The sequence below is a fragment of the Sapajus apella genome, unplaced genomic scaffold, assembly GCF_009761245.1.
Source record: "Sapajus apella isolate SASKATOON/1434 unplaced genomic scaffold, GSC_monkey_1.0 scaffold43, whole genome shotgun sequence".
Classification (NCBI taxonomy): Eukaryota; Metazoa; Chordata; class Mammalia; order Primates; family Cebidae; genus Sapajus; species Sapajus apella.
The window spans coordinates 18,682,932-18,706,416 of NW_022436983.1; the positions used below are offsets into that span (position 1 = coordinate 18,682,932).

A 23,485-nucleotide genomic window follows, 5' to 3' on the forward strand; every position below is an offset into this window, starting at 1 on the left:
TGCCATGGGCTCATTTGTTCAGCCCAACCCCTTTCCTTTAATGCCTCTGAGGGTCAGACTGTAGCCAGGCACTGGGAGGTATGAATGCACCACAGCTACCCTTAAAGCCCTCCCCATCTAGTGGGAGGAGGCCTTTCATTACTAAATATTTACAGGCCTCCGTGGGCACTGGAAAGTGTTCTGGGCAGTGGAAGGCAGGAGTGGACTGAGTTCTCCTCCGTAGGAGCCAACCCCTCAGGAGAAGACAGAGTGTCTGGGAGAGCAGATTCGTGCCTGATACCCCTGGTGATGAAGGCTGTGGGGAGCCAGAGAGGGCAGGGCCAGTTTCAGCAGAGTGGCCCACAGCTGCCAGGGCCCAGGCCAGGAGCAGGCTCGGAGGCTGAAGGGACAGCCTACAGCTGAAGCAGAGAAGGAGAGGCAGTGAGGGAGCCAGGGGGGATCACAGGGCCCCAGGGACGGGAAGGACTAAGGCTTTCAATTCTGTCAGATGGGAGCCATGGGGGGATTTCGAGCAGAGGAGTAGCATGATATGACTGAATTTTTTTTAAAAAAATGTCTCTGGCTGCCATGCTGAGGACAGATGGGTGGGGTGGGGGAAGAGGAAAGGGCAAGGGTACATGCCAGGGGGGCAGGGAGGCGGCCAATGGAGTAAATGCAAGAGAGAGGAGGTGGCTGGGTTAGTTGCACAGAGGAGGTGAGATGTGGGCAGTGTCTGGAAATCTTGCAGAGACAGAGCCAGCAGGATTTGCTGCAGGACTGAATGAGGGGGTGCAAGACAGAGTCAAGGGTTGGGGGCCGCAGCTCGTGGGAGGAGGACACTGGCATTAATCAAGATGGGGAAGACTGTGGAAGGGACAGGTCTGGAGGAAGGCATGGGCTTGGCTTTCAGACAGTAAAACATGAGATGCCCGAAGGCCTTCAAGTGGAACTGCGCATGCAGAGTTAGATATGTGAGTCTGGGGTTTGGGGACAAGGTCTTGGCAGGTACTTAAATCTGGGGGTCATCAACATGTAGATGGATTTTTTTTTTTTTTTTTTTTTTTGAGAGAGAGAGAGTCGCCTGGGCTGGAATGCAGTGGCCTGATCTTGGCTCACTGCAACCTCTACTCTCCAGGTTCAAGTGATTCTCCTGCCTCAGCCTCCCAAGTAGCTGGGATTGCAGGAGACGCCCCCCCCACCACGCCCAGCTAATTTTTTTCTTTTTTCTTTTTCTTTTTTTTTTTTTTTGAGACGGAGTTTCGCTCTTGTTACCCAGGCTGGAGTGCAATGGCGCGATCTCGGCTCACCGCAACCTCCGCCTCCTGGGTTCAGGCAATTCTCCTGCCTCAGCCTCCCGAGTAGCTAGGACTACAGGCACACGCCACCATGCCCAGCTAATTTTTGTATTTTTAGTAGAGACGGGGTTTCACCATGTTGACCAGGATGGTCTCGATCTCTTGACCTCGTGATCCACCCACCTCGGCCTCCCAAAGTGCTGGGATTACAGGCTTGAGCCACCGTGCCCGGCCTTTTTTTCTATTTTTAGTAGAGACTGGGTTTCACTATGTTGGCCAGGCTGGTCTCAAACTTCTGAGCTCGTGATCTGCCCACCTTGCCCTCCCCTCCCAAAGTGCTGGGATTATAGGCCTGAGCCAGCGGATGGATTTTTTTTTTTTAAAGTTCTTATGTTTTATGCATATATGTTTGTAATTTTATTATAAATAAATTTATAATAAAAAATGGGTGAATTTATTATTTTATTAATGTATAACAAACATTTGTTTTTTGTGAAAATTTTTGTCTTAAATTCTATTTTGACTTATTGTAATATAGTCACTTCATCGCTTTTTTTTGTCACTATTTGCATAAAATACCTTTTATGTTCCTCATTTCTTCCATTATTCCCCCAGTCCCCACAGTCCATTGAATCATTCTTTTTTTTTTTTTTTTTTAGAAGAAAGAGAGAAAGAAAAAGAAAGAATAAAATAAAAAAGAATGAAATAGAGGAAGAAAGAGGAAGAGGAAGAGGGAGAGAGAACAGGGGTGTTGCTTTATTGCCCGGGCTAGAGTGCAGTCTAAAAATGGGTATGCCTATAATTGTGTTTAATAATAGAGACATGAAAAAAAAAATGAGGGAAGAAAATAACTAACAAGCAGCCAACCAATATTTCATTTAAACCTGTAAATAGATATGATGTGGTACTGATAAGAGTATATATTTTGTGTATTTAAAGTGGAGAGTTCAATAAATGTTAATTAATTCTACTTGTTCTGGATCTGAGTTCAAGTCCTGGATATCGTTGTTAACTTTCCATCTCATTGATCAGTCTAATATTGATGTTGAAGTCTCCCACTATTATTGTGTGGGAGCCTAAGTCTCTTTATAAGTCTTATATACCTGGGTATTCCTGTATTGGGTGCGTATATAGGATCTTTAGCTCTTCTTGTTACATTGATCCTGTTATCATTATGTAATATCCTTCTTTGCTTCTTTTGATCTTTCTTGCTTTAAAGTCTATTTTATCAGCAAAAATCGCAAATCCTGCTTTCTATTTATTTATTTATTTTTGCTCTCCATTTGGTTGGTAAATCTTTCTCCATCTCTTTGTTTTGAGTCTTTGTGTATCCTTGCATGTGAGATGGGTCTGGATGTAGCATACCAATGGGTCTTGGCTTTTTTTGCCTGTCTGTGTCTTTGGATTGGGGGATTTAGTCGATTTAAATTTAGAATTAATAATAATATATGTGAGTTTGATATTACCATTTAATGTTAGCTGGCTGTTTTGCCCATTAGTTGATGCAAGTTCTTAATTATGTTGATGTTCTTTATTTTTTGGTATTTTTTAGAAAGGCTGATACTGGTTGTTCCTTTCTATTTGTAGTGGTTCTTTCAGAAGCTCTTGTAAAGCAGGCCTGGTGGTGATGAAATCTCTGAGTGCTTGCTTGTTCACAAAAGATTTTATTTTTCCTTCGCTTACGAAGCTTAGTTTTGCTGGATGTAAAATTCTGGGTCGAAAGTTCTTTTCTTTAAGGATGTTGAATATTGGCCCCCACTCTCTTCTGGCTTGTAGGGTTTCTGCTGAGAGATCTGCTGTGAGTCTGATAGGCTTCCCTTTATGGGTAACCTGACCTTTCTCTCTGGCTGCCCTCAGTATTTTCTCTTTCATTTCAACCGTGGTGAATCTGGTGATTATGTGCCTTGAGGTTGGTCTTCTTGAGGAATATTTTTGTGGTGTTCTCTGTATTACCTGGAGCTGAATATTGTCCTGCCTTGCTAAGTTGGGAAAGTTTTCCTGAATAATATCCTGAAGCGTATTTTCCAGCTTGGACTGAGTCTCTTCGTCATATTCAGGTACACCTATCAAACATAGATTAGGTCTTTTCACACAGTCCCATATTTCTTGGAGACTTTGCTTGTTCCTTTTTATCCTTTTTTCTCTAATCTTGTCTTCTCGTTTTATTTCATTAAGTTGGTCTTCAACCTCTGATATCTTTTCTTCTGCTTGATCAATTCGGCTGTTAAAACTTGTGCATACTTCGTGAAGCCCTCGTGTTGTGTTTTTCAACTCCATTAATTCACTTATATTCCTCTCTAAATTGTGTATTCTTGTTAACATTTCGTCAAACTTTTTTTCAAAGTTCTTAGTTTCTTTGCATTGGGTTAGAACAAGTTCTTTTAATTCCCAGAAGTTTCTTATCATCCACCTTTTGAAGCCCGCTTCTGTTAATGGAACACACTTGTTCTCCATCAGGCCTTGTTCTGTTGCTGATGAGGAACTGTGATCCCCTGTAGAGGGAGAGGCATTCTGATTTTGGGTATTCTCAGCCTTTTTAGGCTGGTTTCTTCCCTTCATTATAGATTTATCCATCTGTGGTCTTTATAATTACCATCTTTATAGTTGGGTTTCTGAGTGGACATCCAACTTGTTGATTCCCGGTGCTACAATCTGAGCAACCCACTGCACCGGCCAAAATAGTGGCGTTAAGATTGTTGGTGCTTTTCTGACTCTGCACCAAGAACCACTGCACCAAGGCGGTGGCAAAACCGCCTCGCCAGCCACAAGAGTCATGCTGGCGACCTGTGGGGCTCCTCCACTGGAAATCTCCTGGTACGTGAGCAACAAAAATTCATCTGAAAGTGTGGCGTCCTCTCGTTCTCTGCGCTTTCACTGGGAGCTACAATCCCAAGCTGCTAGTGATCAGCCATCTAGGATCTCTCTCCGGACGTTTTTTTTTTGTTTTTTTTTTCCAGAGATGGGGTTTCACCATGTTGACCAGGATGGTCTCAATCTCCTGACCCTCGTGATCCACCCGCCTCAGCCTCCCAAAGTGCAGGGATTACAGGCGTGAGCCACCATGCCCAGCCTCAGCAGATGGATTTTAAGATTTGAAATCACTAAGAGAATAAGGGAGGATGGAGAGGAAGGCCAAAGGCAAAGCCTCAGGGCACCCCAGGGTTTAGAGGTGAGGAGATGGGGAGAAACCAGCACAGGAGACTGGGAAGAATCGATCTCAGGGCAGAAGGAGAAGCAAGAGGAAGAATGGCAGCCTGATGGCCAAGATCCAGCGAGGAGCCAGGATTCATGACACTGGGAGACCAGCCTGGCTCCTGCCCTCCCGCCGTCCCACTGTGGGGAGGACACAGTTGCAGACTGCAGTCCCCACTATTATGAAGTGACAGCAACAGGGAAACGCATGATTCTTTTAGCATGAGATGAGGATGGGGGAGGTGGAGGTGCACAGTGTAGGGGCCCAGAATGTGGACATGGGATGGGGGGTTGGGGAAGACCTCTCAGAGAGGAAGGGCTCTACGCTGGACATGAGAGGAGGGTGAGACCACATGCATGGCTTTGTGAGCAATGAGCCATTGGAGGTGGGCCCTAGATTTCCACAGGAGAAGGCGGAATGGGGCAAGGCAGTTCCTGGAAGAGTTTGTAGGAGACATGAAAGTGGCGGTGCGTGAAGAGGCTGCAGGGAATGGCAAGGGGCACATTTGGGATGCTTGGAGACAAGGCTGGAAGGTCGGTGGGGAGGGGCATGAGAGAGGCAGTGGGGACCCTTGACCTCAAGGGGCTCACAGTCTAGTTAGGGCCCCAGTGCAGGGAGGTAGTGGTGAGTGTCCAAGACAGAGGCCCAAGAAAGTGCTGTGGGCACTCTCCAGGCAAGAAGAGGTTAGCTAGTGGAACCTGGTCAGGCTGCCCCTGGGAGACAGACCTTGAAGAATGTGTCGGTGTTGAGCATGCCAAGATGCACAGAGAAGCTTTCTTGGCAGAGAAGACCATGTGCAAAGGTATAGAAGCAGGAATTTGCACCCCTTCCTGCGTGGGTACTGGTGAGCCATTGGAGGTTCCTGAGCTGGGGGAGAGACCCAAGTTGGATCTGATTTTAGGGTGAATAAGAGGTAAAGGGAAGGGGTCTTGGAGGCAAGAGGACCCTTTTGGAGGCAACTACACAACCACATCAGGTAGTGATGGCCTCAGCAGCAGATACAGGTGGGACCTACAAGGCAGTTTTCCTTTAAGTTGCAAGCTGCAGTGTCACTCCCACATTGCCCTGCAGGGTGAGGGAAAGGGCCAGGAATGCAGCTGTACCCCAAGGCCTCACCCAAGAAGATTTTTGTGGAGGGGCTGCCCAGTGCCAGTGAGGGGAAGGAGGGCCACATGTACTCAGTATCATGCCAGCCCCTGTCCATCAACTTACCCCATTTAACCTGCCCAGGAGCCTTGTGAGGTCAGTCCTAGTGTCACCCCATTTTGCAGATGAGGGAAATGAGGCACAAAGAGGTAGAATGGTTTGCCCTGGTACACAGCTAGGCTGTAAGGGACCAGGATTTGAACATGCATCTCCCTGACACCAAAGCCAGCCTCTTAGCTGTGTGTGAGGTTGCCTTGCAAAGGCTTTATTCAGTAGCCAAGGTCCAAACCCTCCCAAAGGAAAGGACCAAGAGGGTCTCCCCCACCTCATTGCTCTTACTCACTCCCTGGCCAGGCCACTATTTCAAGGTGAACTAAGGGACCCCAGAAATAACATCGAACAGATTTATCAAGCACTTAGTCTGTGCCAAACATAGAGGATGTATTTATCAGGTGTATCTAGGCCAGGTGTGTGTGTGATGTATTTATCCTGGCGCAATGACCTGCAATGGCTCCCCAGTGCCCTGGTCCAGTATTTTACAGATGAGAACTTGGATGCTTAAAGCAGATGCATCGCTGGCCCATAGTGGGATTTGAACGTGGGGCTGCTGAATCCTGGGCCTGTGTTATTTCTAAGACACCTCACTGCCTCCTGCACTGGCAGGAAGGGGTGAACCCCATGGGTTCAGAACTGGAACAGGAAAGTGGACCAACATGGAACCTGCCCCAGCCGCAGCCCTAGGGAAGCATCCAAGCTGGCTCTTTGTATATAAGCCATGGTCTGTTTACTGAACAAGGAGTGTGTCTTTCCTCCTGGGGAGCTGCCTCAAGGTGGTTGCAGGTGCAAATAAGGTTGAATTCAGGATAAGGCCTTCTCTCCTGCCCAGCCTGACCGCTGGGTAACCTCTGGCCTGGAATGAAAGGCCTTCCAGTAAGTGTCTTGCTGGACTGCAGCTCAGCCATGTACCAGGTGGGATCAGGGGTAGGAGGCCAGCCAAGAGAAGGATTCAGGAGCCTGAGAGCAGGGGCAGGAGCTTGCCAACAAATCTCTTAGCAAGCTGCTTTCTCAGCTGGCCGCATAGAGCGTCCCCAGAGACGTCACGGGGCAGAGCTGGTCACGAGGAGCCCTGGCTGCCCTCCCGGCCTGATCTAGAAGAAGAAGGGCACATGGGGTGAAAACACCAGGGAGCCCAGGGCAGTATTCAGAAATCAGATACTGCGGGCTGCCTCTCCCTGGCCTTGAAGAACATACAACCTGGGCCTCTCTTGAATCCGTAACTCATCAGAGTGGGTGCGGGGTTAGCAATCAGATCTGCAATTGTTTTCACAGGTAATTGAGAGGCCCTGTGATGCCGATGCCATGGAAAACACATTCCACTTGGCCTGGGGCTGGGCCAGTCCTCCCTTGGTCCAATCTTGAGTGTGTCCCTTCCCCTCTCTGAGGTCCTCATCTATGACAATGAAGGGGTAGGGGCAGCAGGATCCTCTTTCCTCCAGCCCCTTCAAATGTCTGGCTTGAGGTCCTGTGATATAACAGGAAGGGGCCCGAGCTGTAGAGCCAGGAGCGTGGACACCAGGCCTGCACCCTCTGTTCTAGGCCCCACCTGCCTTGCTCAGTCCACCTGGCCTCCTCAGTGCCTCCCTGCGTGAGCCCCTCGAGACGGTGGATATGGGCCAGGAACTCTGTTCAGTCCTGCCACCTACAGGAGAAGCAGCTGGGATGAACCGGCAAAGGATCAAGTCTGTTTTGGCTTTGGGATGTGTTTTCCTACCACTCCTTAAGCGTGGGAGGGGCTGACATTCTGGAAATTAACTTCAGCCCAAACTGGGAAGCCATCCCAGGACACAGTGCCGGGTCCCTCCAGCCTTCTCCTCCCTCCTTGGTGAACTCCTCTCTGGTAATAGATTCTCCGACCTCCAGCCCATCCCAGGACACAGTGCTGGGTCCCTCCAGCCTTCTCCTCCCTCCTTGGCAAACTCCCCTCTGGTAATAGATTCTTCGACCTCCAGCCCCTCCCAGGACGCAGGGCTGGGTCCCTCCAGCCCTCTGCTTCCTCCTTGGCAAACTCTCCCTTCTGATAATAGATTCTTCGACCTCCAGCCCATCCCAAGGTGCATGGCTGGGTCCATTCAGCCCTCTCCTCCCTCCCTGACAAGCCCTCCTTCTGGTAATAGATTTTCGACCTCCAGCCTCATCTTCCTTCTCACTTCCATTCTTTTCCAGGCTGTATCCTTTTTCAGACCTTGCTCAGCCTAGAGAGGTGGTTAAGTGTGTGACTTTCAGAAGGATTCTCCACATTCATTCACCACAAGTGAGCAGTTAGGAAGCACTCATTGAGGAGTTAAGAGACAACTCTGAATTTGGGAGGTGCCACAAAGCACACGCTGCAGACTCAACAGGCTTCAGAGTTTCCCACTGGGGAATGTGGAGCCTGTGATTCAATATTTTCCGCCTCTGCAGGGAGGACACTGAGGCAACAATTACTCTTCTTAGGGTTGCTTTCTGGTCCCTAAGGGAAGCTGCTGCTGCCTGCAATGACTCTGTAGTTGTAGGGAGTTGATGGGAGTCAGCCGCCTCCTTCAGGAAGCCCTCCAGATGGCACCAGGCATGTCTCTTTCTGCCCCCCACTCCTCCTCCACAGTTTTCTGCACTGAGTGCAAAAGGCTCTGGTTGTGCCAGAGGCTGTCTTCCTCATTACTCTCCTGTCTGGGTCATGGGCTGGAAAACCATCATTTTGCATTAATCTTAGCCTTTACTCCCGGGACAGGAGCCTGATGCCCAGTGGTGGGGGACAGGCCTCGTAGCTCATTCATGCACTAGAATGAGAATGGCCACAACTTTTTCATTTATGCATTTGTTTAGTTTCTTTGCCCAAACTTTCCTCTTTTTTTGGTAATAGAAATAGTTTCTGGTTATAAAAAATAACCCATGGACTAAAGAAATTAAAAAGCACCTGTAATCTTAGCACTCAGAGGTAGTCACTGGGTGATTCCAACCAGACTGTACACTTACACTTTGATGTACAATAAGAATTATACTATGTTTTTGTGCTTCTCTGCAACCTACTTAAAAAAAAAAAAAAAGCAGACCCCATGGACGTCTCCCCAGGTAGATAGGCACAGGCCTACCTCACCTGTTGGATGGCTGCATGGATCCTATTTTATATTTGAGCTGCAGTTCACCTTCATTAGCTACAACTAACCTTGAAGAGACAGACGATTGGTACAGTTAAGATTTTGGGGTCAGGTATGGTGGCTTACGTCTGTAATTCCAGCAGTTTGGGAGGCCAAAGTAGGTGGATCACTTGAGGCCAGGAATTCGAGAACAGCCTTGGCCAACATGGTGAAACCCTGTCTCTACGAAACATACAAAAATTAGCTGGTTGTGGTGGCATGCATCTGTAATCCTAGCTACTTGGGAGACTGAGTCACAAGAATCGCTTGAACCCAGGAGGTGAAGGTTGCAGTGAGCCGAGATATCGCCATTACACTCCAGTCTGGGCAACCAAATGAGACTCTGTCTCCAAAATAAAAAGATTTTTTGCATGCCAGGCTGGGTGTGCAGGCTCACGTCTATAATCCAGCACCTTGGGAGGCCAAGGCAGGTAGATCACTTGAGGCCAGGAGTTCGAGACCAGCCTGGCAAACATGGCAAAACCCCATCTCTACTAAAAATACGAAAATTAGCTGTGTGTGGTGGTGGGCACCTGTGGTCATAGCTACTCGGGAGGCTGAGGTGGGAGAATCGCTTGAACCTGGGAGGTGGAGGCTGCAGTGAGCCAAGATCGCACCATTGCACTCCAGACTGGCGACAAAGTGAGACCTTGTCTCAGAAAAAAAAGAAAAAAAAAAGATTTTTGTATGTCAAAGCAGAGAAAAGCGGGTGCCTGACTGGCACTGATAGTTGACCTGCTGACCAACAGAAGAGTGGACTGAGGTATGGGAAGTGACTCAGCCTGGGCACTCCGTCTCTCTGGCCACTGTTTGCTGCCCTGAGGAGGAGGCAGCCCATGGAGGTACTCTGGGTCTCGGCCTCGCCTTCAGTGGTGGCACTGGAGTCCCCCAGATGGTGCCCGAGGCCAGCCTTTGTGGCCAAGCCTGTACTGGCATCAGAGGGGCCCTGGGAATGATGGATTGTCCAGTTGTGGAAAAGAGAAGGATGGCCCTGGTCACACCCTCAGTGCTCTGTGCCTGCAGGAGGCCTCAGCGGGGCGACAGTCATCGACTCCCTTGACACCCTCTACCTCATGGAGCTGAAGGAGGAGTTCCAGGAGGCCAAGGCCTGGGTAGAAGAGAGCTTCCACCTGAACGTGGTGAGTCAGAGGCCCTCGGGGTGTGGGGGCAAGAAGAGGCCCAACAGCCAGCTTCCCTCCATCATCTCTGAGACCCAGAGATGTTGAGGGTCTTACCCAAGGCTGCACAGCCCAGCAGCCTCAGAGCCAGGGCTGTCCTGCACTCTGTGCCGAGTCCCTCCCTTAGACAGCCTCGAGGTGGGGACATCCTCCCCAGCCTAGCATCTTCCCTGGGGAGGGGACACAGCTACGACCATCCGTCCCCTCCCTGCAAGGTCAGTCATTGCTCCCACCCCGGATGGCACCCCAGGGCTGAATCTATCACACAAAGCAGCAGCAGCTAGTGGGGAATGGCTTTGTGGCAGGGGAAGTAGTTCATCTGCTCAGAGCTGCTCTAGCCTTCAGCGCCCCCTGCACTGACCTATTGAGAGGGCTGGGTGGGGTGGGCATGGAGTGGGTCCCTTTGCAGGCGTGTGACCAGGCCTGGAACCTCTTGGTCTCCAGCCTTGCAGGCTCACCTGGTCGGGGACCAGGGCCTTGCAGAGGGGATGGTCATGTGTCTGGATGGCACAAAAGCCTTAAACACCAGACACCATCTTGTTGATCTCTCAGCCCAGACTAAAGCAATGCATGCATCCCAGAGGTAAGCTCCCCAAGGAGAGATGCTATTTACATGGACTTGGGGAGTGAGCAGTGGAGATAGCAGGTGAGGGGAGGGGCCACATCCAAGTGCACACCAGGCTCCATGCAGCTCCAGGACTGCCAGTTCCTGCTGCAGATGAGTCTGGGGCCGGCTCCTGGAGCTCCTGGTAGCAGTGATGTCCCTGCGCCCTTGAGAGAGTTTGCCAGCACAGAGCAGGGTGGAGAGACAGTCTGGGAGAGCCTAGGAATGCAACACTTTAGGGAAGCTTCCCTGGAGACAGAGGCCTCTGGATTCCTGGCTGCCCTGAAGCTCTTGGAAAAGTCATTTACCCTCCCTGAGCCTTAGGTCTCTCAACTCTACAATGAGAATGGTGACCACAGCAACAATATTAATAATGCCTAATTCATAGGCTTATCATGAGGATTAAATACAGTGGAGGATTGTGACCACATGTTATAACACTGTGAAGTCTGATGCTGATGTAAAGTGATGTCACCGTTGTCATTATTAAGATTATTTTGAGGCTTGTTGACACTTCTGGTTGCTTGTGTGAGGCCAGAGAAGCTGAGAATCCTCCCATTAGTCTCCTTTGGGTTGGAGAAAGACAGAGGAAGGAGAAGGAAGGAGTGTCTCCATAGGCCCGCCTTGTCCCCTGTGTAGACAGTGGCTCTTTGAGATACAGAACGGGCTCAGGCAGGCACCTGCAGTGCCCTAAGAGCTGGGGGACACTCAGGCAGGTGGGGCAGGTGAGGAGATGTCCCTGGAAGAAAGCGAGGTGGGGTCACTCGACCTTGAACCTTGACTTTCTCATCTGAAAAATGGGAATGATGACCCTTGCCACACCGACCTCACCAAGCCCTGGGAGGCTGAAAGGGAGTGGTTTTGCCGGTGCTCTGTGGGTGGAAGAGTTCCCCCGGGTTAACAGATGAGCACTGCCGTTCTCAGTAATGAAGACGGTGGTGTGTGAAGCATGCTGGGGGGATGCTGGGGGAACCCTCTGGGGCAAAGAGGGTGACACCAGGCATGTCCAGCTGTGGGCAAGCCTCTCCCTGCAGCACCCCTGTGTCCCTTGTCCACCCTTCATGGGAGGGGTTGGCAGCCCCCTTCTGCAGCTGAAGAAATGGGGCAGGGAAAGGCTGCACGACATTCCTGAGGTGCCAAAGCCAGGTCAGTGGCTCAGGTGGGATCTACCCCAGATCTGGTCCTGGTGTGATGCTCCTGCACCCTTGATTTGTAGTCCCAACTTAGGAAAGAAAATAGAAATGATTAAGGCAAGTGTGGGCATGTCCTGCGCGCTCTGAGCTGAGGGCCCAAGAAGCTGCTGCTTGCTGAATATGCAGCTGTCTGACTCCTCCTTCTTAGCCCCAGCCTTTCCCTGTCTGCCCCCACAGCCGCCTCAGAGAACCAGGGAAGGACCTCGCTGTCTTCCTGCTAAGCCTTGGGGTCTCCCCCAGGAGGGGGAAGTAGCCTGGTCAGAGTGGGATTTGCCTCCCCTCAACCTAAGCTCCAGCCAGCAGCTCTCCATGCAGGTTCTGGCGCTCCTTGGAGCCCAGCCAGGCATCACTTTGTTGCTGTCGCCTTGGCAAGGGCTGGGGAAGGAAGCCAAGCCCAGCATTTATTTGGAATGCTGGAAACTGCAGGAGCTCTGCCAGGCAGGTGCTCATTCCTCTCCACTTTGGTTACAAGAACCACCACCACCTTGCTTGGCCCCCAGAGCTGGGCACAGGTATGGGAGGGATATCGGTGGCCAGGGTGAAATGTCTCAAGGGTCTGTGTCTTATGGGTGTCCCCACTGTCCCCCTCCTTTCTGTCCTGCAGAGTGGAGAAGCGTCCTTGTTTGAGGTGAATATCCGCTACATCGGGGGACTCCTCTCAGCCTTCTACCTGACAGGAGAAGAGGTGGGTTGGCCCTTCACGACCCCTGGATTGTCCAGGCTGGAAAGGGCTTTGGAGAACTTCCGGTCCTACCCCCTCATGCCACCCATGGGAAAAGAGACTTAAGGAAGCAGGGATTGGCTTGGAGCCACGATGTCTGCCCCTGAGGGCCTGTTTTCCCCCAGACCATCCCTCCCACCCTGCTTGATCAGTCATTGCTTATCTTGGGCATATTGGTACCGCCCCTGACGGTCCCCCAGGGCTGACTATCACAAAGCAGCAGCAGCAGCAGCAAAGGTGAATGGCTCTTCCTCCTTCACTCTCTGATCCTTCCATTCTGCTGTCCAGGTGAGCCCAGCTGGCTTCCACAGGTGCTTGCACGTTCTCTGAGAGCAGCAGCTGGGTCCACACATTATCCACAGCAGCCAGCAGACACCTGGGTTGGTTTTCACAGGTGATGGTTCTCAGGACTGATAAAGCCAAGACCCCCAGGCCTTGTCCTCCACAGCCACCCCTTGCCCTCCCATCCTGGGCCAACCACCAGCCAGATACCTGCTCCAGGTCTCACAGGGGCAGCAGGTGAGGTGGGGTGCCACTGCTGAATGCTGCCAGTGCCAGGCCTGGCCCCCAGGTGAGCTGTGTTGGCTTCCACAAGGAGGGCCGGGAAGGGCACGCGGCAGGGAGGCAGAGCCGGTACGGTCAGGACACGTGGCCCTCACTCCACACCACCCTAACCTACTCATGGCCTTCTCCCACCCTGGGCCTCGCCTCCTTCCCCAGCACGGATGGTTCTGATACCCCTTCGCTCAAAGAGCTCTTAGGACATGGTAGGAAAGGGTGGTGCCCCAGGGCTGATGACTCCAAAGCCCATATTCTCCCTCCTGCGAGAGAATTTTGAAAACCACAGAGCTCTATAGAAATAGGAAGCTTCTTCATCCCTCCTCCTGAGCTCCAGTAAAAGCATAGCCCAGATAATCTGGTGGCGAGGTTGGCCGAGTCCCCAAAACATCAGTCATTAGTCAGTTCTGTTCTCCATGATTCAGAGGGGCTGCCGTGAGGCTGAACGCCCCCCCTGCTCTGACCACCCAGAGACAAATAATGATGCCTGCCCCTGGCCACCCCAGGAGCCCTGGAAGTGAGGCAGGCCAGCCACAGAATAATCCCTCTTCACCTCCACTGCGGCTGCCTGGAAAGTCATTTCTGCTTCCCTTCATCTGTGAAGGTGACAGGGGCTGAAGTCAAGGGTTTCGAGGCAACAGGCAGGCGCCTTATCTGTCCAGTTGCTCCAGGCCTCTCTCCATAGAATATAATCTCCTAGGCCGGGCGCGGTGGCTCAAGCCTGTAATCCCAGCACTTTGGGAGGCCGAGGCGGGTGGATCATGAGGTCAAGAGATCGAGACCATCCTGGTCAACATGGTGAAACCCCGCCTCTACTAAAAATACAAAAAATTAGCTGGGCATGGTGGTGCGTGCCTGTAATCCCAGCTACTCGGGAGGCTGAGGCAGGAGAATTGCCTGAACCCAGGAGGCGGAGGTTGCGGTGAGCCGAGATCGCGCCATTGCACTCCAGCCTGGGTAACAAGAGCGAAACTCCGTCTCAAAAAAAAAAAAAAAAAAGAATATAATCTCCTCAGCAGAGATTAGCACTTGTACCAATTTGTCCCCAAATAATTGTAGATGGAAGCCCTCGGCTTTGAGCCACCCAGAGCCTGAATTTCATTTGAAAACTCCAGGATAGGGAAATGACAGAAAAAGCATCCGCATTCTTCAGGGCATGTGCCCAGCCTCCCAGCTTGGTCGTGGTCAGTGGAGATGGCCTGCAGGAAGGAGGAGGGGAGGACACAACTCTGCGCTCTCAGGGTGTTTTGGGGGTGAGTAGTTCAGGAAAGAGTTGGTGGCTGCTCAGACACATTGCTTCTCTCTTCCTTCCCTCTCTTCCATCCATCTTTCCTCTCTTCTGTCCGTCTTTCCTTCTGTCCTTCCACCCATCTTTTCTTCTGTCCTTCCTTCCATCCGTCTTTCCTTTCATTCTTCCATCCTTCTGTCCATCTTTCCTCCCGTCCTTGCCCCCTTTCCATCGGCCTCTCCTTCTATCCATCTTTCCTTCCTTCCTTCCATCCATCTTTCCTTCCATCCTTCCTTCCTTCCGTTCATCTTTTCTTCCTTCCATCCATTTTTCCTTTTGTCTCGTCTTTTGTTTTTCCTTCCTTTCATTCATTTTTCCTTCCATCCTTCCTTCTATTTATCTTTCCTTCTGTCTTCCTTCCATCTGTCTTTCCTTTCATTTTTTCTTTTATTCATCTTTTCTTCCATCCTCCTTCCATCTCCTTCCATCCAGCTTTTCTTCTGTTCTTTTCTCCTTCCATCCATTTTCCTTCCATTCATCCATCCATCTTTTCTTTCATCCTTTCTTTCTTCCATTCATCATTCCTTCTTTCCCTCTTCCCTGCATCTTTCTTTCCTTCCTCCCTTCCTTCTTCAAGGGCATCTGTGGTTCTGAGAACTTGCTTTGCAGACTTAACTTCCTAAAAGGGACCAGCAACCCAGCTTTCCAGAACCTAGACCAGATAGTAGGGTGCGGACAGGAGCATCTGTGACTTGAGAAACAGCTCAAAAGGCTCAGGGAGAGGCCAACGTGGCCAGAATCCCTGGGTGGGCAGACAGCCTTCTGCATCTGTCAGTGCAGCCCCTGCCCTCTGGCCATACCTTCCTGATCTGTCCCCAGAGCACCTCCCTGAGCCAGATGCCACGCTGTGTGCCTCGTGTGCTGTAGGGCTGTTGGGTCCCACAGGGTAGTGGGGTGTCCCTTATGCTGTGCTGAGATACAGAACCCAAGAAGTAAAGAGACAGGACACTGAAGAACTGGTGAAGAGCATCTGGACTTGGGGGGCCACGCCACCTATGAGCGGAGATCAGCGGGGGCCCCAAATGCCCAGAAGCATCTATATTTAGGTATAAGCAGGGGGCAGGGTCGTAAGTGAGGTCATCATCTATAGGCTTAGTAATAGGGCATACATAATCACAGGAGTCACAAGCGAGGAGGCCACCCCATTATGTCACCTGGGCAGAGGGGTGGGCCGTGCACAGTAGGGGGCCATGTACAGAAAAGGGGTCCACCTCCATTAGGTCACCGAGGCAAGGAGGTGGGCTGTGTGCAACAGGTGTCGTGCACAACAATTCTTATCTGGGAGCTGGAGATTTCAGAGGATTTCTAATAGAAGGATACTGGAAGCCAATGCAGTGGGAGCTGGCAGACTTGTGCTCTTAAGATATTTATGGGAGGATGATTTGAGCTAGCACAGAAGTGAGAAAAGACTGACAGGGTGTACAGCCGCCGTGACTGGTCACACCAGAGGGGTTCTTCTCTCTTGGTTATTTCCAGGATCTCAGGCCTGAGGCCTATTTTCCACAGGAACTGGATGCAAGGTACTACAACTCCTTTATCAGAAGGAGAGGCTCTTGCTCCAAGCCTGCCATACAGCATATGCCCTTTCGGGCAGGGATGACACCGCCTGGGTCTTTGGTTCTTGTCCTGGTCTGGCTGTTTTCCCATGTACTGCTTCTGTTCTGTGACTGCTCTAGGCATTCCTCCTACTACAAACAACTATATGGTTATAGAGAAGGATTTTATAAATCAGCACTAAATGTGTCAGTACAGCTCCGACTACAATACCTATATGATTATATAGAAAGATTATATAGAACTAAGTATGATTATATATATAGGCTAGATATAGTAAGCAGTAAATTATACGATTATATAGAAAGATTATATGGGGCTAAGTATGATTATATATATAGACTAGATGTAAGTAAGCAGTGAGTTATACTTCAGGTACCAATTGTGCCTAGGGTCTGCACAGTTCTCCTTCCTCGGTGCCCATGGGGGGTATTACCCACAGTGTGCGTTCTCACTGGAGCCTCAGATGGCCCCATCAGGTGCATGTGATCACTGATTTGCAGAAGAGGAAACTGAGACTTAGAAGAAGTGACTAGCTCAGGATTGCACAGTCTCTGAGGGCTGTGTTGGGCCTTTGCATTATGGGCCTGAGTCACAGCCTGGCCCGGAGTCACTGCTTGTCACCAGGGCTCAGCCACACCAGACTGAGGCCTCTGTCTTCCCTTAGCTCACACACAGTGGGTGCCTGTTGAGTGGGTCTTTCCATTCTTAAAGTTTCCCACGGGCCGAGTGCTGTGGCGCATGCCTATAATCCCAGCACTTTGGGAGGCCAAGGCAGGTGGATCACAAGGTCAAGATATTGAGACCATCCTGGCTGACATGGTGAAACCCCATCATTACTAGAAATACAAAAATTAGCCGGGCGTGGTGGCATGTGTCTGTAGTCCCAGCTACTCGGGAGACTGAGGCAGGAGAGTCACTTGAACCCAGGAGGTGGAAGTTGCAGTGAGCAGAGATCACACCACTGCACTCCAGCCTGGTGACAGAATGAGACTCCCATCTCAAAAAAAAAAAAAAAAAAAAAAGAACCCAGAAAAACTTTCCACAAATGTTTATGGAATGAAGGGTGAAGGAGACCCCATACTTTTCCTAGGCTGAGGCCTTTTTTTGCTTAAGATGCAGCTTCAGGGGAAGACCCCTGCTGGGGAGCCCAGTCCTCCGAGACTCAGTGCCCATGAGAATAACTCACACGACGTTGGCACGGCACTTCACAGTTTATAAAGCACATTCATTTCTGTACATCCTCTCATTTGATTTCCACAAAGACCCCTGCAGCAGCTGGGGCATGTGCCACCATGGTGTTGTGCGGATGAGGAAACCAAGGTGCGGTGAGCGTGCGGGGCGCACCAGGCCACACCGCTGTGACGTGGGAGGATCCGCACCCGGGCACTGCCTCCCAGCCCCGTGCCCTTCCCACCCCATAGAATGTACTCCCTGCTGGTTTCTCTCACCTTTCTTCTGGAACCGTGGCCCCTAGGCTGTATCTCTATGTTGGAGAGACAGCTTGGTGTCCTGGAAAAGAGCCCCTTAACAGCTCCACAACCTTAAGCAAGTTGTTCCTCTGAGACTTAGTTTTATCAAAGTGGATTAGTGCCTTCCCCACAGGCTGTTGCAAGGGCTGAGATCAGGCACGTGAGACACCTGGCACTCCTGTCTGAACACACTCACCCAGCATGCTTCCGAGGACAGCTGAGACCTGCGGTGCCAGCCAGCAGCAGGCCTTCAGAGGAGAGGACGTGGTTGGCTGGAAGAGAGGAGCGTCTAAGAAGTGTTAGCTCAGCGTCCCCAGGGCCGAGGACAGCCAGACAGCTGCCTGGAGCCTCAGCATCTGGGCTCTGGTTCTGGTGGGTTTGTTTGTCCACCTTGGACAGCCTCCCTGGGGCAAATGAAGATGTAGGAGCCTCAGTGCGACCAAGGGCTTGAGAGCCCTTTGTCATTACTAAGCCTGGCTGTGTACTGGAATCCCCCAGAGAGCAGATCTGTCGTTCTGGGCTTTGGAATCTGAATCCTAGAGCAGCTCCCCAAGGGATCTGATGGGGCTGGGCCCTGTGCCCACTTCTGGGTCCCTCTGTCTGGCACTGGACATTGACCCGTCATCGCTGCCAGCCCCCAGCACAGGCCCTCCCTCCCTTGGGAAGAAGACCCCCGCCCCAGAGACCTCAAGTCCACCTCCTGGTTTAAAGTGTCCTGAAATTCCCCTTCCACTGCATTCCCTACACAGCTGCCTCAGCAATTTAACTGTTGGGGAGTGGGGGCAGGACTCAAGAAGGCTTTGTTTCGCAAGGACCACAGGAGGTCAGCAAACCAGGGCCCCTTCAAGCTCCAGAAGTGAAAAGGCCCATGTGTTCCCCACTCTGAGTGTTTTCCTAGGGGCTTGTGTCTCATCTTTTAAAAATAAATAACGTTTGTTGTGGGAGTTCTTTTATTATAAAAATCACACAGGAAATAGAGATGAGCCAAAAGAAAATAAAAGTGATCCATAAGCTTAACCCCCCTAAAATACCATATTCATATTTTGTGGTATGTCCTTCCTTTCTTTCATGTCCATAGAATCTTTACCAAAGTTGAATTACAATGTTTTGAAATGTATTTCTCTTAACAGATTATAAACCCTTTCTTTGCTGTTAATATTCTTCTACAGCATCGTTTTGTTTTATTTTATTTTATTTTTTTGAGACAGAGTCTCACTGTCGCCCAGGCTGGAGTGCAGTGTCACGATCTTGGCTCACTGCAACCTCTGCTTCCCGGGTTTGAGCAGTTCCCCTACCTCAGCCTCCCGAGTAGCTGGGACTACAGGCACAGGCCACCACGACCAGCTGATTTTTGTATTTTTAGTAGAGACAGGGTTTTGCCATGTTGGCCAGACTGGTCTTGAACTCCTGACCTCAGGTTATCTGCCCGCTTCAGCTCCCAAAGTGTTGGGATCACAGGTGTGAGCCACTCTGCCCGGCCTACACCATCATTTCAGGAGCTGTGTGGTATTTTGTTTCATGGAGCTGTTATCTAACCACTTTCCTATCATTTGATATTTAGAATACTTCCAGTTTTGTTCACTATTCTAAACAGTGCTGGAATAAATAAGTCTTTACAACATTCTCGATTATTTATTTCCTCGGAATAAATTCCCAGGCAGGAAACGGCTGGGTCAGAAGGTCACAGGTCCTTTTGAATTAATCAGGCATGTCAGAAGAACAGTTTGAGGGAGTCAGAACCTTAGGCTGGGGCCGTGAGACCTAGGACCACCCTGGAGTTCCCTTGCTGTCTTGTGGGTCATTGAGGAATGAAGGTGGTTCCATTCAGCCCCTCCCTTCATTCCCTGTGTGTGAAATGGGCACGGTGGGCAGGATCAGGATGTAAAAGCGAAACAGGTCTGTCCACTGCTCTTACACAGGAGAGGGAAATTGCTGCCCAGGAGGGAGTGGTCTCTGGAACCTGAGGGTGATCTTGGCTCCCAGTCCAGTGCCCTTGACAGTCTGTCTGAATGGCACCACCCACTCCCACACCCTCTGCCTATGGTATCATAGTTCTGGGATGTGGGCAGGTACTGACCTTTGGAGACCAGCCCATCTCTGCCAGGTCTTCATCTGGATTTGGAGGTGCCCCCATCCCACCTCACTGCTTTCTCCCTCATCTTCCCAGTGGCCACCCTATCTCAAAAATCAGCATCCACCCTTTGCCACCAGAGTCCTGACACTGTGGTAGATGCTTTGCCACAATTATCTAATTTTCATTTCTCCCAACAACTCTCTAAGAAGGCCAGTATTAGGTCAGGCTCAGTGGCTTACGCCTGTAATCCCAGCACTTTGGGAGGCCAAGACGGGCAGATCACGAGGTCAGGAGATTGAGACCATCCTGACCAACATGGTAAAAACCCATATCTACTAAAATACAAAAATGTAGCCAGAACTGCTGGTATGTGCCTGTAGTCCCAGCTACTCAGGAGGATGAGGAAGGGGAATTGCTTGAACATGGGAGGCAGAGGTTGCAGTGAGCTGAGATTGCGCCACTGCACTCCAGCCTGGCGACAGAGCAAGACTGTCTCAAACAAAAAAAAAGGAAGGCCAATAGTATCCTTATTTTATGGACAAAAGCTGAGGCTCAGAAGTACCCTGCTGAAGTCCACATGGCCAGCAGCTGGAGGGGCCCGGCTGGTGGACTGCAGCAACGCCTCCCACTCTAGGCCTGCAGCCCTGGGGGGTTCATCCTGCCTGCAGCAGTTCTGGGGCCTGACCTTGCCTTGCCCAGCCTGGAGTTGCAAGCCGTTTGACCCCTCCTTTACAGGTGTTCCGAATAAAGGCCATCAGGTTGGGAGAGAAGCTCCTGCCGGCGTTCAACACCCCAACGGGAATCCCAAAGGGCGTGGTGAGCTTCAAAAGGTAGGGCGCCATCTTGTTCCCCACCGGGACTTTGCTGCAACCATGCCCGCCATTCGTGTGTCTTTTCTGGGTGGGGCTGGTGAGAACGCTCCAGGGGCAGTGGGCGGACAAGCAGGAGTGGGGGGCCCCTGGGACCACCTCTGTCAAACCCATTCTTTTAGGATGTAGAAACTGAGGCACAGGGAGAGGATCATAGCTGCCGTGGGAGCTACAGTGACTCGGTGGCATGGTGAAAGTGCCAGCGACTTTCCTGGACAGACGTTTGTTGCCAAACCTAGGTCTCAGGGTTTAGGTCACATAGGCCTGAGCCTCCTGGGGTGGGCGGGGCAGTTCCCCTGTGGACATCCCACAGCACTGTCTTGACTTGAGAGCCCTCCACAAAGGCACCAAACACTCTCCTTCCCCCACTGGGGTTCAGGAGCCAGCAGGCACATCATACCCTTCGCCTCCCCCAGTGAGGCGGTCCCCAAAGCTGCTAGGAGATCTCAGAACCCCAGTCCTCCCGGACAGGAGCCTCGCTCTCAAGGGAGCCCTAGCCACGGTCCCTGTGCTGCATAGAGCTACTTAGTAGAAGCCACATCCCTGGGCGCCCAGCAGCTCTCTGGGCCATCCTTGCAGTCCTCCAACAACCCCAACCCTGGGAAGGCTGTGATGTTCCCACTGCACCAGACTTCCTGTCCTGAAGTGATTTCTCATCTCAGGCCTCAACCCAACAGAAGTTTCAGCCAGCTGTCCGGGAGGGGAGGCGGGAACCCTAGGCTCTAGTTGGAGGACCTGTGGCTCCAATCACTGTCCTGGGGAGGTCGCACCCTTTATGTCAGCCTCAAGGGCTTCACCACCCTTCTCTGGTCTTGCAAAAAGAGGACTTGGCATGTTCAGCATCTTCATCAACTGTCCTCCCTGTGGTCGAGAAGAATTCCCAGGGTTCGATCTCATTGGAATCTCACCATAGGCCAGGGATGGGGAGCCCTTGGGGGCTGGAGAAATCCCCATCTCGATGCCAGCGTTGACTCCTCAGAGCTGGACTCTTGGATCTCTGCTCAGATTCCTCTTCCGTAAGCACTGATCCTGGAGAGAGAGCTGTCATGAAGCCCAGACACAAACACACTGTCCTCTGGCTCCCCCTCCCTGGGTCTGGGGGAGGACCTTGCTAGGGGCATCTGCTTCCTCTTCTGTGCCCAGCCCTTCCCTGGGTCTCTCAGAGCAGGGACCTGATCTGACACGAATCCTGAGATTTCTGATTAAGGAAGTGGTTTGCTTTTAGGCTGTTTGCGTGTTCTCGGTGCCATGTGCGCATGTACGTTCATGCATATTTCCTGGCAATATCCCCCTTCTCGTTCTTGGTAAGAGAGTCTGTTGCTAAAAATGCCTGCCTCGGAGATTGGCAGGGCTGTATGGGCCCATGTGCACTGAGTTTGCTCTTTGAAGGGGGCCTCCTGGCAGGAGCTGGGCTACCGTTGTTGCACCCAGCAGGGCTCGCTGTGGGCAGCCCCGACAGGAGGGGTGAGAACATGGGCCCTGCAGGAGAGGAGGTAACCAGCCCTGCCCCACACATCAGGGTGGGAAGGATCCTGAGGGGAGGCTGTTCCCAGGTGTGAGCTGCACCTCCTCCCTGGTGTCTGCACACGCCAGCCTGACCCGGAACCTTCAGGGACACTGGACTCTCTGGGAGAGTGACAGAGGCCCATGCAAGGACCTCTACAGCCGAGCCATCTCTTTCACTGGTGCTCACTCACGCACACACAAACACTCTCCTGCCACCCTTACAGATCTTAAAGACCTAGATACACAAGCTGGTCTTTGTCACAGACATGCTCGCATCTATACACAGGCACACGCATTCACACATGAATATTTGTTTACACGTGCATGCTCCCACCACACGCAGATAGACACATCTTCACTATTGCTAATGTCTGGTGAGCACGTGACATGGATTGTCCTTTCAACCTCACAGCAACCACAGGGACTCTATGTTACCAGTAAAGAAACTGAGGCTCAGAGAGGTTAGGTAACTGAGATCACACAGCAGCAGAGCATACTTAACTAGAATCCAAGTCTGGTCGCTGGGCATGGTGGTTCACTCCTGTAAACCCAGCACTTGAGAAGCTGAGGCAGGTGGATCACAAGGTCAGGAGATCAAGACCATCCTGACCAGCATGGTGAAACCCCATCTCTACTAAAAATACAAAAATTAGCTGGGCGTGGTGGCGTGCACCTATAGTCCCAGCTACTCAGGAGGCTGAGGCAGGAGAATTGCTTGAACCTGGGAGGCGGAGGTTGCAGTGAGCCAAGATCGTGCTATTGCACTCCAGCCTGGGCAATAGAGAGACTCCATCTCAAAAAAGAAAAAAAAAGAATCTAGGTCCGTCTGCCTCCAAAGTTGACGATTACACCATACTCATGAGTGTACCTGCTTAGAAGCTACAGGCAGGGTGGGGAGGGGCCTTGTGGAGCAGCCCCTCCTGCCAGGGGAGAGAACACAGGCTAGGGGCCCACTTGCACTTGAAAGACTGGGAGAGGAGGGCAGAGCTTCCCGCTGGCCCGTTGGCTCACAGGGCTGAGCAGAGGACCTCCTGTGCTCTGACTCGGGGTCACAAAACCCCGAGTATTTAGAATTGGATTCAGTTCTACCATTTCCTGTGTGGCCTCACCCTCATTCCATGAAATAAAGATACTGGTATCTACCTCCGAAGTTGGTTGTAAAGGTAAAATAACCACCAGAACCACCTGGTACAGATTAGAAACTTAGTAACAATAACAATTTACATGTGTATAACCTCATAATGATAAAAATATCAATACTTACATGGATAATTTATACCTCACAATAACTCTATCCGGTGTGGGTGCTGTCACTTAAGGGATGAGAAAACTGAGGTCTAGGGAAGTTAACCCACCCGCCCAAGGTCACCTTGCTGGGACCTGGAGAAGCCAGCATTGGAAGCTGGGCAGGAGAGGAAAGGCGCCCAGCTACCTGCCCAACTCTGCCCAGGCCAGCTCACTTGTCTGGCAGGGCATCTCCACCACAGGAAGCCCACTCGGGAGGAAGGAAGGAGAGGCCCCTGTCAGGGAAAATGAGAACAAAAGACAGCTGGAGGGCTGGTGGCTTTTTCCTACCTTAAACTTCCCTGAGAGTACAGGAAGCTCTCTGAGACTCACTGAGACCACAAGCTGGAGAGAGAAGTCTCAGTTAGCCTTGGGGGAAGATGGACAGGGTTAGGGGG

General features: G+C 51.3%; 1 protein-coding gene and 1 long non-coding RNA gene across 2 annotated transcripts in view; one reads left to right on the forward strand and one right to left on the reverse strand.

The window, feature by feature from the left end:
• The window catches only part of MAN1C1 (mannosidase alpha class 1C member 1), a 174,507-nt gene that overhangs the window by 124,291 nt on the left and 26,731 nt on the right, over positions 1–23,485 (forward strand). The window contains exons 3-5 of the mRNA XM_032300879.1: positions 9,810–9,925; positions 12,366–12,446; positions 20,164–20,258. Coding sequence (XP_032156770.1) covers positions 9,810–9,925; positions 12,366–12,446; positions 20,164–20,258 — 292 coding nt within the window. The remainder of the gene's footprint in view (positions 1–9,809; positions 9,926–12,365; positions 12,447–20,163; positions 20,259–23,485) is intronic.
• LOC116566489 lies at positions 4,479–23,485 on the reverse strand. The gene is made up of 3 exons (XR_004275885.1): positions 23,400–23,485; positions 22,163–22,167; positions 4,479–4,490 (listed from the first exon to the last, which is right to left on the reverse strand). It is a non-coding gene; the product is annotated as an uncharacterized LOC116566489 (long non-coding RNA).